Source organism: Pseudoliparis swirei, chromosome 17 (assembly GCF_029220125.1).
Source record: "Pseudoliparis swirei isolate HS2019 ecotype Mariana Trench chromosome 17, NWPU_hadal_v1, whole genome shotgun sequence".
Lineage (NCBI taxonomy): Eukaryota > Metazoa > Chordata > Actinopteri > Perciformes > Liparidae > Pseudoliparis > Pseudoliparis swirei.
Window position 1 is genome coordinate 11,088,022 of NC_079404.1, and position 15,310 is coordinate 11,103,331.

The 15,310-nt window shown below is 39.8% G+C and overlaps 1 protein-coding gene across 1 annotated transcript in view; it reads left to right on the forward strand.

Moving 5' to 3' along the window:
* Positions 1–15,310, forward strand: part of lmbrd1 (LMBR1 domain containing 1) — a 53,658-nt gene that overhangs the window by 26,071 nt on the left and 12,277 nt on the right. The window contains exons 8-14 of the mRNA XM_056435542.1: positions 3,197–3,322; positions 4,658–4,810; positions 7,290–7,354; positions 7,477–7,579; positions 9,205–9,309; positions 9,408–9,557; positions 10,985–11,066. Coding sequence (XP_056291517.1) covers positions 3,197–3,322; positions 4,658–4,810; positions 7,290–7,354; positions 7,477–7,579; positions 9,205–9,309; positions 9,408–9,557; positions 10,985–11,066 — 784 coding nt within the window. The remainder of the gene's footprint in view (positions 1–3,196; positions 3,323–4,657; positions 4,811–7,289; positions 7,355–7,476; positions 7,580–9,204; positions 9,310–9,407; positions 9,558–10,984; positions 11,067–15,310) is intronic.

Below are 15,310 nucleotides of genomic sequence, written 5' to 3' on the forward strand. Positions count from 1 at the left end.
TTTTAATAAGCAAGCAGTCCGAGATCTGGTCCCTCAACAATCCAAGCGATCCCGAGCACACTATAATTTTGGAACTGCCTCTTTCATGTTGTTTTCATGCAGTACCCTAGTATCAACACGGTCAACATTTTGTAGTGAAGCTCCAATCTCTGTGTGACAAGAACCAAATGAATCCATAACTGACTGTAAAGCAAAGTTTAATGCTACGGATATTTTGTGGTGGCAGAGATTGTATAGTTCACTTGTGCATTAACGAGCATGTGAAACAAGGGACCAGAGCTGAGTGCTGGCAGCTGATACAATGGGGAATATTACCTTCAATGTGTAAATGTACCAACATACAGAGCATGTGATGAAGGGTGCAGAGTTTTAAAGCCTAATGTTAAACACATGTAAGGGGAAAAAAGGAGCATTTAGTTTGACTCTATTAGTATACTATATATATAATATATATTAGGGCTGTGAAACGAGAAAAAAATTTAATCAGGTTAATCACAGGTTTCTGTGGATTAATCATGATTAATCCCATATATACATTCAGGGTTTTTCCTGGGTCAAAATGGGTCTTCGGTGCTCCCAAAAAATTTTTTTGGCGCGCGCACCGTCTGTTCGTTGAGTGAGTGATCAGCAGCTGGCCGCTCGGTCCATTCGCGCACCTCAGAGTTGCGTATTGATCAGACAAGAAGACACGCTTATCAACTCCAGTGTTTCCCCTCCTATTATAACAGGGGAAATCTCCACCCGTCACCCTGTAATTTTCGTCTACCCCCCCCCGTCAACAATACTCGGCTCGCGCGACAGAGCGATGCGCGCGCCGGCATCGAAGCTCTGTGGCGACCGCGATCGACATATTGAGCACCCCTGCATTAAAACATTAAAGAGCCGAGAGTTTTTTTCAGCGTGAGAAATACGATGTGTGGCGGGAGTGCGTGAGTTAAGACCGAAATGCGTGAGTCTCACGCTCAATGCGTGACACTTGAGAGCCCTGTATTGCTCACCAGTGCGCGCGCCAGCATCGGAGCTCTGCTGCGCGAGCCGAGAGAAGAGTTATTGACGGGGGGGGGGGGAGGGGGGTTGGGGTGTAAGTGACTTTTTTCCGTCCCGATGTGCGCACACGCCGGCATCCGAGCTCTGCGGCGCGCGAGACGGAGATCGGAGTCGTGTTAACGCGACGCTAGAGACAGAATGACACGCTGCTGGAGAGACGACCAACAACAGACGGATTGGAAGCTCATTCTGCGCATGCGTTAAATGCGTAAAATAAAAAAAACTAGTTAAACCTGTAATTTAATTAACTGAGTTAACGCGTTATTTTTCACAGCACTAATATATATATATATTATATATATATATAAACTATTAACACGTTAAACTTGGCAGAGGCAACAACTGGGCCATAGCTATTTCCTCAATGTGCAAGTCGATTGTCAGTCTGCACAACCTACACACTTTGTATACTTTTGTTTACAGATTTTTAATCTGAATTAAAGGAAAATATGGGAAGCACACAACGAAAACAAATTTACAAAAATAAAATCATAGCCGTGACCAGAATTTCTGAGAGGAGTAAGTGTGATTTTATGACTCCTAATCACCCCTCTTTTCAGGTTCTTGGAGCTTCTCTTGTTTGCCAAATGTCCAATTCATCAAATGGGATTAGTGAAATTTATGGGAATGTGTTAAATTGTATCTATTTAAATGCAGATGAGCCTGGTTATTTCAAATTTGTTGAACTATCTAAAAGCCAACTTGTACACTCGAGAATGTGTGTGTGTGGGGGGGCTCTTCCCCTCCTCCTCCCCTTCCTCCTCCTCCTCCTCTTCTTCTTCCTCCCGCCTTCCTTTTGGCTCCACTATCACACGTAGAAAGAGCAACAAAGAGGAGTCTTGTAGGAGACCCATGTCCACCTAGCTATCCCTCTTCTCACCCTCACGTGACTCTCTGAATGATTCCAGCGAGTAACTCCGCCTCAGTCAACACACACATTGAGTAACACATATTCCCATCCACCCTGCTTCAAGCTATTTCTGGTAGTTATTGACCACAGAGGGTTTTAAAATAACTTCAATGATCATGCATGATTATGTGTACAAAATGTACATTGCAGCAGAGGAACACCTGTGTTTCTTCTTTTATATCTCCCCCATGTACTTGCATTTGAGGGGAGATGTTTCTCCTGGGATCTAGTACAGGTTTTCCTTTTATGAGTGTGTTTGATATTCAGGACATGCTCTGGCCTTAAGAGCACCATGATTCATTGCAGGAGGAGACATTCAGCCGTAGCAGAAATCCACAGCAGCGACTAACAATCGTGTAGACTGAGTTAGTATCCTATGCGACTCTCTTAATGCTACCTATCACTTGGAAACTAGTAAAAGTTATTTTAGAAAAATATAGACTCTGACAGGGCTCAAAATTTCTTTGCGCTGACGGGCCCTTTGTTTTATTATGAATCCATATAATGGCACTTCTCCAAGTTGGGTAAAGTGATACAGCAGGGAGAGCAAGAACGCATCGGCCTGTTGCTGTTATTTTCACTACTATTGATTGGACTGTTTCCTGGTATCTGAGACGTCCCTTCTTTTTAATGAAAGTGCAAATGGAGATTGAAGTCCTCTGATACATGAACATGTCTTTTGAGTTTTTGTGCACATAATCACTCTGTCTTTGCTGACACTGTATGTGTGTGTGTATTGCTATCATTCTTTATGATGTATACAATGTATATACTTCTAATAGTTAATTTGTGTTTATTTCAGTGAAGTTCATGTCATTCAATATTGATGACACCTTGAAGCCCTCTTCTAACCCAGATATTTCGCTCTAAAATTCTCCTTGTAAAAAGTGTATTAAATCCGGGATAGAAGACTATGCTATCACATGGGGGCACTGTTAAGCTGCAAATTGCTTCACCGTGATATGAGGCAGTGATATCCACACAAAATGGTTTCAGCAAATTCACAATAAGCCTCAGCACAATTATAGATTCCACCATTTTAATCCACCAAAAATGACATAGCCCAAGAGGCCAGAACCCATATGATACGCTGGGTGTTGGGTGCTGTTTTGTCATATATTTGACTGTTTGTCATCAGGCAGGCGTGCGCATGTGAGGGTGGTTACACATGCCATGTATGCCATTTCCCTCTGACAATAATGTGTGACTATAATGGAAGTTTTTGCACTTGTCTTCCAGGCATACGGTATGTCTGTGCTGCCTTTGAATCTGATAAAAGGCACACGGAGCGTGAAGTATGAACGCCTGGAGAACACAGAGGACATTGATGATGTTGAGCAGCAGATAGAGAAGCTGAAGTCCAAGGTTGGTCCCACCAAATTACACAAAGCACTGGCACTGTGCTTCCTGCAAAATGTGACAGTACTACAAAGTGCAGATTATCTACACGTCATGTTCTAACTTAATTGAACGAAACGCAGAAGTTGGGGAAAAAATTGATTATCTACAGATTAATTAACAACAATTATATTTAATTAAAAAAATTATTAGAATGCTTGCTGTTTCTTTTTTACAATGTCGGGCAAATTCCCAAAGAATGGTTCGCGGCGACTGATAGCATTATGAATTGCCATCATCAGCAACCGTTCGCCTTGTCTCGAGGACCAATTCATTAAAGATATTGCGCGAATGATAGTAAAGTGCACACATGAGCATAAAGTGTTGAAGCTAAGGGCAATATCCCCTTTTTAAGAGTCTGATTGCAATCATCTATGTGACAACGTGTAAATGTTGCCTTTGCACCAAGAACACAGTCGGAAAAGAACATTTGTAGAGAGAAAAAATGAGATGACAATTTCAGACTAATTTGCGATCTAATACCTCAGTCTGTCAGTGCTGTTTGAAAAATGGACACCTTTAGGCTGTAACAAAATAAACGTGATTTACATGCACCACTTATAAATGCAATTAAGCTACCAGCAACTTTATGAAGACGCCACTAATTTCACTGAAATTACATGCTTCTATTAAAGCTGATATTGAATTCGACTGTTTTTGCAATGACGTTCATTTGCGTTGATTAATATAAAATATTAACAATCTAAATCATTTAAATATGTTTACACGGCATAGGAACACCGAGATGCTCTTTTCTTGTCAGAAACGTACATTTTGACCTTTTTTGGTGCTTTGAGAACATTTTACTTGTGCTGGTTTAGTGGTCGCGATAGCTTTATAATTGTTTGTTTGTGTATTTTATTCATTCAATCAAATCAAATACAATACAATATTATTCAATATAATATACAAAAGAGAAAGACTGAAAAGGTATAGGTAGAAGCAAAAAAATGCTTATAAATTCCTATCCTAAAATGAAATCAAAATAATTAATATAAAATATAAAATAAAGAAGAAAAAAATAAATAAATAATAATAATCAGTCCCGTGTCCCTAAGCTTTATGTCTCCTTTGTTTTCCTCTTTTCCTGTATATATTCAGAAGTAGACATGAAAGATTTTATTTTCACAGATAGAGGGTAGACAAATATTGCATAGTATGTAATAGTGATCATTATTTACTGGTAGGTTAGTTGTACCTGAATCTTTATTTAGACTACAATCCTTAAATACACATTGGCATATTGACTATATCATAAAAAGTTATATATTTCTTGACTTATTTCGTTGTTTTTCTCGTCAGTGTATAGATGGACGTCCCCTCTCCTCCAGGGACAGAAACAACTTGCATGAGCTTGAGGGCAAACTGCAGGTCCTCCAGCGCAAGGGGAGACACCTGGAAATTGCCGAGAGGAACTGCTGCACTAAAGTGGGCAGTGCGCTCCGACCGTTCAAGGTGAGTCTGCTTTATGTAATTGGCTTAACAAAAGTCAATTTATGTCCGAAAGGACCCATATTATATGCCAAGGCAAATCCTTTCAATGTCCGTATATGCAAGTAATCTTCCAAATTTAAAACATTTGCCAGCTTCAACATCTAATCTGGACTGCTCTAGATTTACTTTTAGTTCTACTTTACACATCCGCATATTTGCATGATTCCCATGGGTTGTCTCTTCACCTAAGTTACTCTGAAGACTCTCAGGGAGTCTCACATTTCTCAGGCAGGATGCCTCCCCCTGGGATAAACTACAACAACCACAAACTTCTGTTGGATTTAAATTTGTGGGGGTTGGGCAACCAATTATTGGACCTCATTATGCTATTTCAATATGATTGTTCCGGTATTCAAATTGGCAAAAGGGGGTTGAAAAAGGAGACATCTCTTGTGTAAGATAAATAGCAGTACTATCTTATGACATGGAGACATGAAGCACAGATTCTGTACACCTGATCTCTATACTACATCATACATAGCCAGCAGCAGCCCAAAATAACCATACACAATTGAAATCCTCCGCACACATCACGTTGATCAGTTATGAACTGACATTTTACTCGGTTCCCTACCGTAGTTCGCACAGCCTAAACCATTAACATATTTGAAAAGATGCATCCAAGACACTCATTGAACACGACCATCTCACACAGTTCCATGGAAATATTTTAAAAAAATAAAAAATCCCACAAAGCTGCTTATTCCCAGCAATCAACCGCCTGCATCCTTCTCTCAAACCACTTCGTTACTAGAGCGCAACAGCTGTGATTATTAGCATCGTTGTAGTTAGTCTGACAAAAATAACAACATTTTTCATTAGAAAAATAAAATAAAAAAATACATACCAGTATGGTTTAAATGTGTTAGGGGGTGAGTCATGAACAAAATATGTAGTCTCTCAAACCTTGGACAATCAAACATTATTACTGATTGTATTGTAATTTGTAATAGAGATTTAACCCTCATCACAAAACACCCGGTGGATTAATGGGACTGGCAAAAATGAGACTGTAATGGTCCACTGCCATACTCTCCACACTCTTATATTCATGTTTTATTTTATTCAGACCTCACATGCACAACGAGGCGCATAGTGCTCATGCATGTGCAGTGCATTTATATGATCGCAAGTGTGCTTGTCATCGCCTTTTTCCGCTCTTCCGTGGCATGGCAATACACAGTCAAACTATTTAATCACATTTTCTGTGTCAAGGACAGGATGAGATCAAACATCTTTCTCCGCATTCAGATTGTACTTTCCCACTGCTATTTTTTCCCCAGTATTTTCCAGGTATGCACACACATTTTGAACCAGTGTCTGTAGCAGTTTGTCTTTAACCAAGGTGGTTGCTGCTAATGACGGTCCCCAGACTCAAATTTAAACTGTATTGAATTGGGAGATTTATTTACTGTATGCTAAGGCCTGCTGTAGAGTGATAAGCCAAATGATTGGGATTTCTCCAGAACAGTTGCACCCCCGTCTCTCAAACACCTGCTGTCCTTTTTATATCAACTCTGGTGGTGGCAAAAATGACTTAAAGACTATGTGGATATTTACAGTTAAAGATTGTGTTTTGATGGATCCTAAAACTGGTAACAAAAAAATAGTTTATACAAGTAATATATAATGCCATTCTTTTTATTCAAATATACTTTGTCACCTTTTCATTTAAAATCTGAAAATAAATCTTGAATTATTATTTTATTTCTTCTCTGCTTTTTATTTTACTCTTTGATCGCCAAATGGTGTTCCCATAACTAGGTTGTACAACCTCTTCTTGTTGCTTTTGTTTGGTTGGATTAGAAGATAAGTTGTTGTTTATATCAAGCCAACATCAACAATAAAGAGAAACGTGTGTTGATTATTAGCTTCCTGATTGTCATAGATGCTTTTTAAAAAATTTGAGAAATCTTATTGTTGTTTTTTTGGGTCACAGCTAATTTGGTTGAATGATTGCGCTCATAATAAATCACTGCAACATAATATATTTTAATAGCACGATATAGTCATACCTTATGTGTGCGCCTGCCCTTTTATCACTACGGCTGGTAAAAGATATTGTATTATATATTCTAGCTCTGAAGGCCCAGTTGAAGGCGAGCACTTTAGAGGGTATATTGGCTTTCTGGCAGCCATCCACCTCGTGCCTCCCTGGTTGCAACCTCCCTCCTCTGTCTGGGCTGTGCTGTTGCTTCCCCATGTCACCCCAGGCACCAGTGCCAAACTGGGGCTGGCCAAGCCATATGGTCTCTCCTTTACAAGAGACGTGACAGAATGGTTATATTTGCTGACCCTGGAGATGCCTTTGTAAACGTACCTTTTCTTTCGTGGGGTTTCGTCATGGGGTGCACTGTGGGTGTAGATCCCGCCTTTGGTTGTGGGTACATGTCACTGTTTGGTAATGTGATCTGATGGGCTTTTGTATTTTGTTTTTCAGATATTGCTGGGCATTTTCTTTATCCTCATTGCACTGCTGTTCACGGTTGCCTTGTTCATTTCAAAGTAAGTCATAATATGTGCTGTGGCACCATAATTCTTACGGTGGACAATGTGATATTTGTATGGATATTTTTCTGTGTAATGCTGGATATATATAAACAAGTGTGTGTGTCTATGTGTTTCAGTTTGGATAAAGCTCTCCACTCTGCGGGCATCAGCTCTGGGTTCATAATCTTTGGCACCAACCTAACTAATCCTCTGAATGAACTTCTTTTAGCCTTACAACCCGTGAGTCTCTTTTCCTCTCTCATGACGAAAAGACGATTACCCCCAATTACCTTCATCGTTACCCTAAATTAAGCATAATGTAAACTGTTTAAACCTTGAAATGTATGTGCTTCAATCTATATGCTGCAGTATACTGCAAAACTGCAGGAGGTCTTTTGAAATTATACGATTTACAAAAGCACCTTTGTTTACTTCATGATCCCTATTGCTTTAAATGTCAATTAGCAGTTTGTTCTTTTAAAGGTGTTCCGATAGGCACCACTTCTACTTTACCAAAGAACACAAGATAGTTAATTTATTTACAAATGGGGAAATTATTCCCACATCAATCATACAAAAAAAATGCTTTTTGCACAATGTTTAAATTCACACAGACATTACTCAATACGTTTGTGACACTATTGCAAAAATATGTATTACATAGCTGGCACTACTGGGTTATTTATGAACCAGCTGTTGATCTCATTCTGAAACCTTATTTTTAAGGCACACTGATTGAGTAAATTGTAAAATAACTGGTTACCAAAAGATGGTTAAAATCAGGAAACCCTGCAGTACAATGCAGTCTAATAAAACAGCCCTGCCTACCTTCCTTTGTCAATGATAATGATCGGCATCAGCTGAACTCTAAATCAAATGGTGGTTTTTTTTCAACTAAATAGTAGTGATTTGTAAAAGTTTTGAACAGATCTCCTTAGGAGGAGCTCACATTGTGCATCCAATCAGGATCCGTTGTATACTTTCTCTGGAAACCACATGTAGAAATACAGGAAATATAAAATGTAAAATTAAAGTGCAGTGTATAAAAAATTAATGATGAGTACATTGTTTACACTATATGGATTATTCACAAAACACATTGCTGTTTGCAGATAATAAAATGTCACTTATTTAATTCTAATTACATGATTAAGTTCATGTTTTGCTACGGAGAACAGCCATAACATTTTGCAATCGAAAGCATGACCTTTGGAAAACATAGATGAAAGTTGCCAACGGCTGGTTAATTAATCAATATGTATTTCTTAGTTTTTCTTGCCTATTGTTCCGTGTTTGTGCCATTTATAAATAAGGAAATCCTGTCAGAAAAGTCTAGAAGTCAGTGTTAGTTTGAGTTTGATGGTGTACTTGGCGCTTAAAGGGTCTGAAAGTATTTTTCAATCTTGAAATTCAGAATCTCAAAATATAACGACAATGTAAATCTTTGTATGCCATTGAATATATTATTTATTTAATTTTTTTGTTTACATTTTTTTTTAAACTTTGTATTCAACATCAGAATTTAGAGAGAAAAAAATGTCTGACAGCTCAGAACGTTGAATAATTGCTTCATAGATAGTGGCATTGATTAATTATCTATGGCCAGTGTTTGGATGTATGACCTTGATATTTAAGGAATACATCAAAATATTACATTTTGCAAAAACATAATTAATAATATAAATATATATTTATATGAACGGCCAGATCTGCTTTAGATAAATTGGCCTAGACTTAGTAGTATTGATGATAGTTGCTCATTAACAGCTTGAAGCAACCTTGAGAGAAAACCAGCCTAAATGCTTGTCCTTTGCTGGATATGTGTATGTGAGGGATGTCGCTGACCTCTGCCCATGACATCACAGGTCTTTCCATTGGACTACATCCTCATCACAGTCATCACCATGTACTTTGTAGTCACTTCCATGGCTGGCATTCGCAACATGGGCATCTGGTTCTTCTGGATGAGGGTAAACAAAGACACTTCTTCTATGTTACCTACAACACGTTGCAAATATCACAATAGTTACCTTGATACTAACCTTATCAACATGTTCTTGTATTTCAGCTGTACAAAATCAGACCTAAGAAAACTCGCCCCCAGGCTCTTCTCTTCCTCTGTATGATTCTTCTCTTGATTGTCCTGCACACCAGCTACATGATCTACAGCCTCGCCCCACAATATGTTATGTACGGCAGCCAGAAATATCTTGTACAGGTGAGGGAACAATGTATATTTCTATTTTCTAGTCTGCTCTATATGACTCATGGGCTAAACATGGCTTATTCCTCTCTGCTGCTGTCTGTTCACTTACATGATTTACATGTATTCAGTGTAATATATACCAGTCGAACATAACTATATATATATATATATATACTAGGGCTGTCAGCGTTAACGCGTTAATCTATGCGATTAATTTGGCCGCGATTAACGCACTAAAATATTTTAACGCAATTAACACAACTTTGTTTACTTCCGGTGTCGTTGAAGTTGTTGCACTCCTCTGAGTGTCAAGCCGCGGCAGTCCGCCTCCTTCCTCCCGTCTGCTCCTCGATATTCACAGAGGAGCAGAGGGCGACGTGTCGGTGACGCGGGGCGGAAGGTGCAGGTGATTTATTTATTTTTTGCTCCGGCCGATGCGCGCGCAGACACGCCGGCATGGAGCTCTGCGGCGCGCGAGACGGAGAGCGGAGAAGAGTGACCGACACGTGGAGACAGAATGACATGCTGCTGTGGAGACGATCAACAACAGACGTTTAGTTTAATAAAAGAACAAAGGCGTCTTTAAGAAAATAACCTTACATTACTTCTGCTGTAATCTGGCGCTATAGAGAACATGACAGGGGGGCGGGGCCTCACCCTGATAGAATGGTGGGGGAAACACTGGGATGTGTCACATGCAAAAGCCTTTAAAAGGTGAATTTACATTGATTTGTAAAATCGAGAAAATGAGCCCAGACTCCAGAGGGTTAACGTGACATATTTGTCAGTTTACCAAGGCCACTGGTTCTGCTGTTCAATGTTAAAGATGACAGGACCAATGGGGTCTCAAATACACCTTTGTTTACTAATCTGGATGTTTCACTGAAGAAACAATTTATCATCCACGATATTAAATACCTCGCTGGCACTTTATATGTAGGAGCCTCTTTGAAAACACAGCTCTGTGTGAAGTTTGGTCTTTAAAAAAGAATACAATTAAACAAGTGTCTAAAATATACGCTGTCTGAAGGGATTAGTCGTTCATTTAGAAGATTTAGTCTTTAGAAGAAAAATAAACTTTTAATCGCGATTAATGAATTTCAAAATGTGCGATTAATTAGTTACTTTTTTTTAATCGATTGACAGCCCTAATATATACACATGTAGCTTGTACAGATCATATCCTTAAACAGATGTCAATAACAATCTAATAAACCTTTGGAATTGCCTCTTAGGATTTAAATTATTGTCGTTATTTTGTCATTTTATATTTTTTCCTTAAAGCCTTCTGCTGTGGGGTGCAATACTAGGGTTATGGATGTCCATATATGGTGATTTAATGGTCCTTATTGTCAAGCCATACTTTGTTTGTACTGCATGAAGTAGTTTGTAGTGTTTTTCTACTAAACTGATACATGCCTCTTGTGTTTTTGGATCAGAGTCAGATGCCCTCAGCTGGTTCTACATCTGGGAATGCTACTTTTGCCACCACAAGGACCTGTGATGCTGATGCGCCTGAGGGTAAGTCTGTCATCTCTGCTGGTACAGTAAGGTAACACTGGTCCAACAGTGAGATGCTGGAAGAACTTACAGCACGTCGTCAAATATTTATTCCTCAAAAGTCAAGTCTATACTAGAAGAAAGGAAGGGCCGTGTACAACCCAGCCATTTCGTGTCTAACACTGTTCGGTAATTTTTTATCACAATGCATTATTAATCAGAGATTAATATCAATGACACACATTTACTAATGCAGTATATGTGGTCTCTTGCTGTCTCCATGCCACCACTTATTACAGTAAATCAGCCATGAAAACACAAAAGTGTGCATACGGTGCATCCGGAAAGTATTCACAGTGCTTCATTTTTTCCACATTTTGTTATGTTACAGCCTTATTCCAAAATGGATTAAATTCATTATTTTCCTCAACATTCTACACACAAAAACCCATAATGACAAAGTGAAAACTGTTTTTTGCAAATGTTTGCACATTTATTAAAAATAAAGAACGAAAACATAACATGTACATAAGTATTCACAGCCTTTGCTCAATACTTTGTTGAAGCACCTTTGGCAGCAATTACAGCCTCAAGTCTTCTTGGGTCTGATTCCACAAGCGTGGCACACCTATTTCTGGGCAGTTTCTCCCATTCTTCTTTGCAGAACCTCTCAAGTTCCATCAGGTTGGATGGGGAGCGTCGGTGCACAGCCATTTTCAGATCTCTCCAGAGATGTTCAATCGGGTTCAAGTCAGGGCTCTGGCTGGGCCACTCAAGGACATTCACAGAGTTGTCCCGAAGCCACTCCTTTGTTATCTCGGCTGTGTGCTTCGGGTCGTTGTCCTGTTGGAAGATGAACCGTCGCCCCAGTCTGAGGTCCAGAGCGCTTTGGAGCATGTTTTCATCGAGGATGTCTCTGTACATTGCTGCATTCATCTTTCCCTCAATCCTGACTAGTCTCCCAGTTCCTCCCGCTGAAAAACATCCCCACAGCATGATGCTGCCACCACCATGCTTCACTGTAGGGATGGTATTAGCCTGGTGATGAGCAGTGCCTGGTTTCCTCCAGACATGACGGTTGGCATTCAGGCCAAAGAGTTCAATCTTTGTTTCATCAGACCAGAGAATTTGGTTTCTCATGGTCTGAGAGTCCTTCAGGTGCTTTTTTGCAAACTCTAGGCGGGCTGTCATGTGTTTTTACTGAGGAGTGGCTTCCGTCTGGCCACTCTACCAAACAGGCCTGATTTGTGGAGTGCTGCAGAGATGGTTGTCCTTCTGGAAGGTTCTCCTCTCTTCATAGAACAACGCTGGAGCTCTGTCAGAGTGACCATCGGGTTCCTGGTCACCTCCCTGACTAAGGCCCTTCTCCCCCGATCGCTCAGTCTGGCTGGGCAGCCAACTCTAGGAAGTCCTGGTGGTTACAAACTTCTTCCATTTCCGGATGATGGAGGCCACTGTGCTCATTGGGACTTTCAATGCTGCAGAAATCTTTCTGTACCCTTCGCCAGATCTGTGCCTCGATACAATTCTGTCTCGGAGGTCTATAGATAATTCCTTGAACTTCATGGCTTGGTTTATGCTCTGATATGCACTGTCAACTGTGATACCTTATATAGACAGGTGTGTGCCTTTCTCAATCATGTCCAATCAACTGAATTTAGCACAGGTGGACTCCAATCAAACATCTCAAGGATGATCAGTGGAAACAGGATGCACCCGAGCTAAATTTTGAGTGTCATGGCAAAGGCTGTGAATACTTATGTACATGTTATGTTTTCGTTCTTTATTTTTAACAGATTTGCAAACATTTGCAAAAAACAGTTTTCACTTTGTCATTATGGGTTGTTTTGTGTAGAATGTTGAGGAAAATAATGAATTTAATCCATTTTGGAATAAGGCTGTAACATAACAAAATGTGGAAAAAGTGAAGCGCTGTGAATACTTTCCAGATGCACTGTATATATCATACCAGTGAGCATTATCACAGTCATTTACTCATGTGCCAGACTCTCTAGTACGACTCTTGTTGGTGGAGCGGATGTGTTTGAATTGTCATATTTGGTTATAAAGCCAGAATTTGTTTTAAGTCTTATGTATTTATCCTTCCATTAGTCAAAGTGGGCATAACATTTATGGAATATCATTTAAATATAAAGGATAAAATGACTCATCTATTTTCCCCCAGTTTAACCATTTATACATTTGGACAAATACTTTCACCCATCTATCTTTAACCTGTAGGAGTGTTTGGACTCTTTTACATGTTTTTTTTTGTTAATAGAAATAAATATTTGTGAAATCAAATGAATCCAGGAGTGGGGCCATAAGTGCTCCCCTAGAAGCTGCAGAATTGCGTCACAATTAGTAGGCAATAAGTGTTGTTTCTAAAGTGGGTTTTAAAGTCGAATATGTTATTTACAAAGAGAATAAAGTTCACATGAATGGGATTTAAAATGGCAGTGGTACATTAAATATTAGGCTTGTTTGACATTTCTTAAATATTATATAGTACGTTCTCAGTGGTGAGCAGGGTCGTCCTTCAATCAGAGGATCGGCGGTTTGATCCCCGGCTCCGCTAGCCCATGTCGGTGTGTCCTTGAGTAAGGCGCTTAACCCGTAGCTGTGCCTATGGGGTATAAATGTGTGCGAAGGTTATTTTTTTCCTGATGGGCAGGTGGCTCCTCCCATTAGTCGGGGGAGCCACCTGCCCATCAGGACTAACTCACCTTCATACACTAATGATTAGTGTGTGAACGTGTGTGAAGGTTAGTTAGGCCGTTTATCAATTCCAAATACGCCGAGTACAGACTTTTGGAGTTTGGTCTTGGGAGTCCAGACTCCGAAGGACGGGAGGACGGTCTTTCTGCGACTGGAACAGCAGCTGACTTGATGACGTCACCACATCAGCTGTTCTTGCTTATGAGATTACTCCAACTATTCACTGTAAATAATTTCTACAGTCAAACTAAATACGACAACCCTGCTTCTTCATTATCCTTTAATTATTATTATTTTATTTTGAATTGTGTGTGTCATGTTTAAACGCTACGGAGCCAGTGGAGCATTTTAAAAAGTCCTGCCGAGATCAGGCTGCTGTCCGCGGCCACACAGCGCGCTGACCGCCCGGCGCTGCGGGGCTCACTGAGCGAGCAGAACCTCAAATCTACAGCACATATCTTTATTAGGCTGAATCTCGACAAACTGACCTCAGATTTGATTCTTGAACTACTAACTTCTTGCCTTAAACATCCTAAAATGACCTTGCGTGACTCAACAACAGTAGTATTTAGAAGAAGTCAACTGTCAGTTGTTTATTTTCTCCTCCGCTATTGTTTCCTGTTGCTGGTGCGAAATGCATTCTGGGATATTGGCTAGCCAGAGTACGCACAAGTCTCCTCTGATGCATCCTCCGGAAAGTGGGAGGATCAAGTCACATCCGGGTGTTTTGACCGTGCTTTGCGAGAAGCGAACTTTGAATTGGAACATGTACTCGGGCTGCGACTGATGACGTTTCACGAGTCCACGAGAACACAAGTACAGAGAAGAACGCTGATTGATAAACGCCCGTTGTCCTGATGGGCAGGTGGCTCCTCCCATCATTGTATGAATGAGTGTGAATGATGTCATGACTCATGTAGTGTTGAAGTGCTTTGAGTGGTCGGAAGACTAGAAAAGCGCTCTACAAGTACAGGTCCATTTACCATTATAAATCATTTGACTTTGCCAGTCAGAAGTCATTGCATCATTGTTTACTTACTCATATGTATGTTTGTAGCAATATAGTCAATGATATTATGTATGGGGTCTTTGGCTCTGTTGACATAAGTGACATGGTGGTAACTATCTGCACGATATTGCTACATTTGTTCACCAAGTCTTCAAGGTTGAAATATTATTGATATTGAATAGATTGCAGATTCTACTTTATGCCTCGATTCCGAGCACTGCAATGCATAGTCAATGCCATATTATGATACACTATTTTTTATTGGGGTTTTTCCCTTTGAAAATGTGGTCCTTTAATATGATCGTGAACTTTACTTGGATAGCACCTTTCAAAACAAAGTTACAAAGTGCTTTACATGGTTAAAATAAGAAAACTCAACAGAAAAAAGCATTTCAGGACTGCTATGTAAAAATCAGGCATTTACAATACATGAAAGTAGATTGAAATGAATATCCAGAAGTAGTATATCAAGATCGAAGGCAGTGATGTTGGAGCTAAAATGATGTGCTCAGGGTAATAAAAAGCTCTCGAGAAGGTA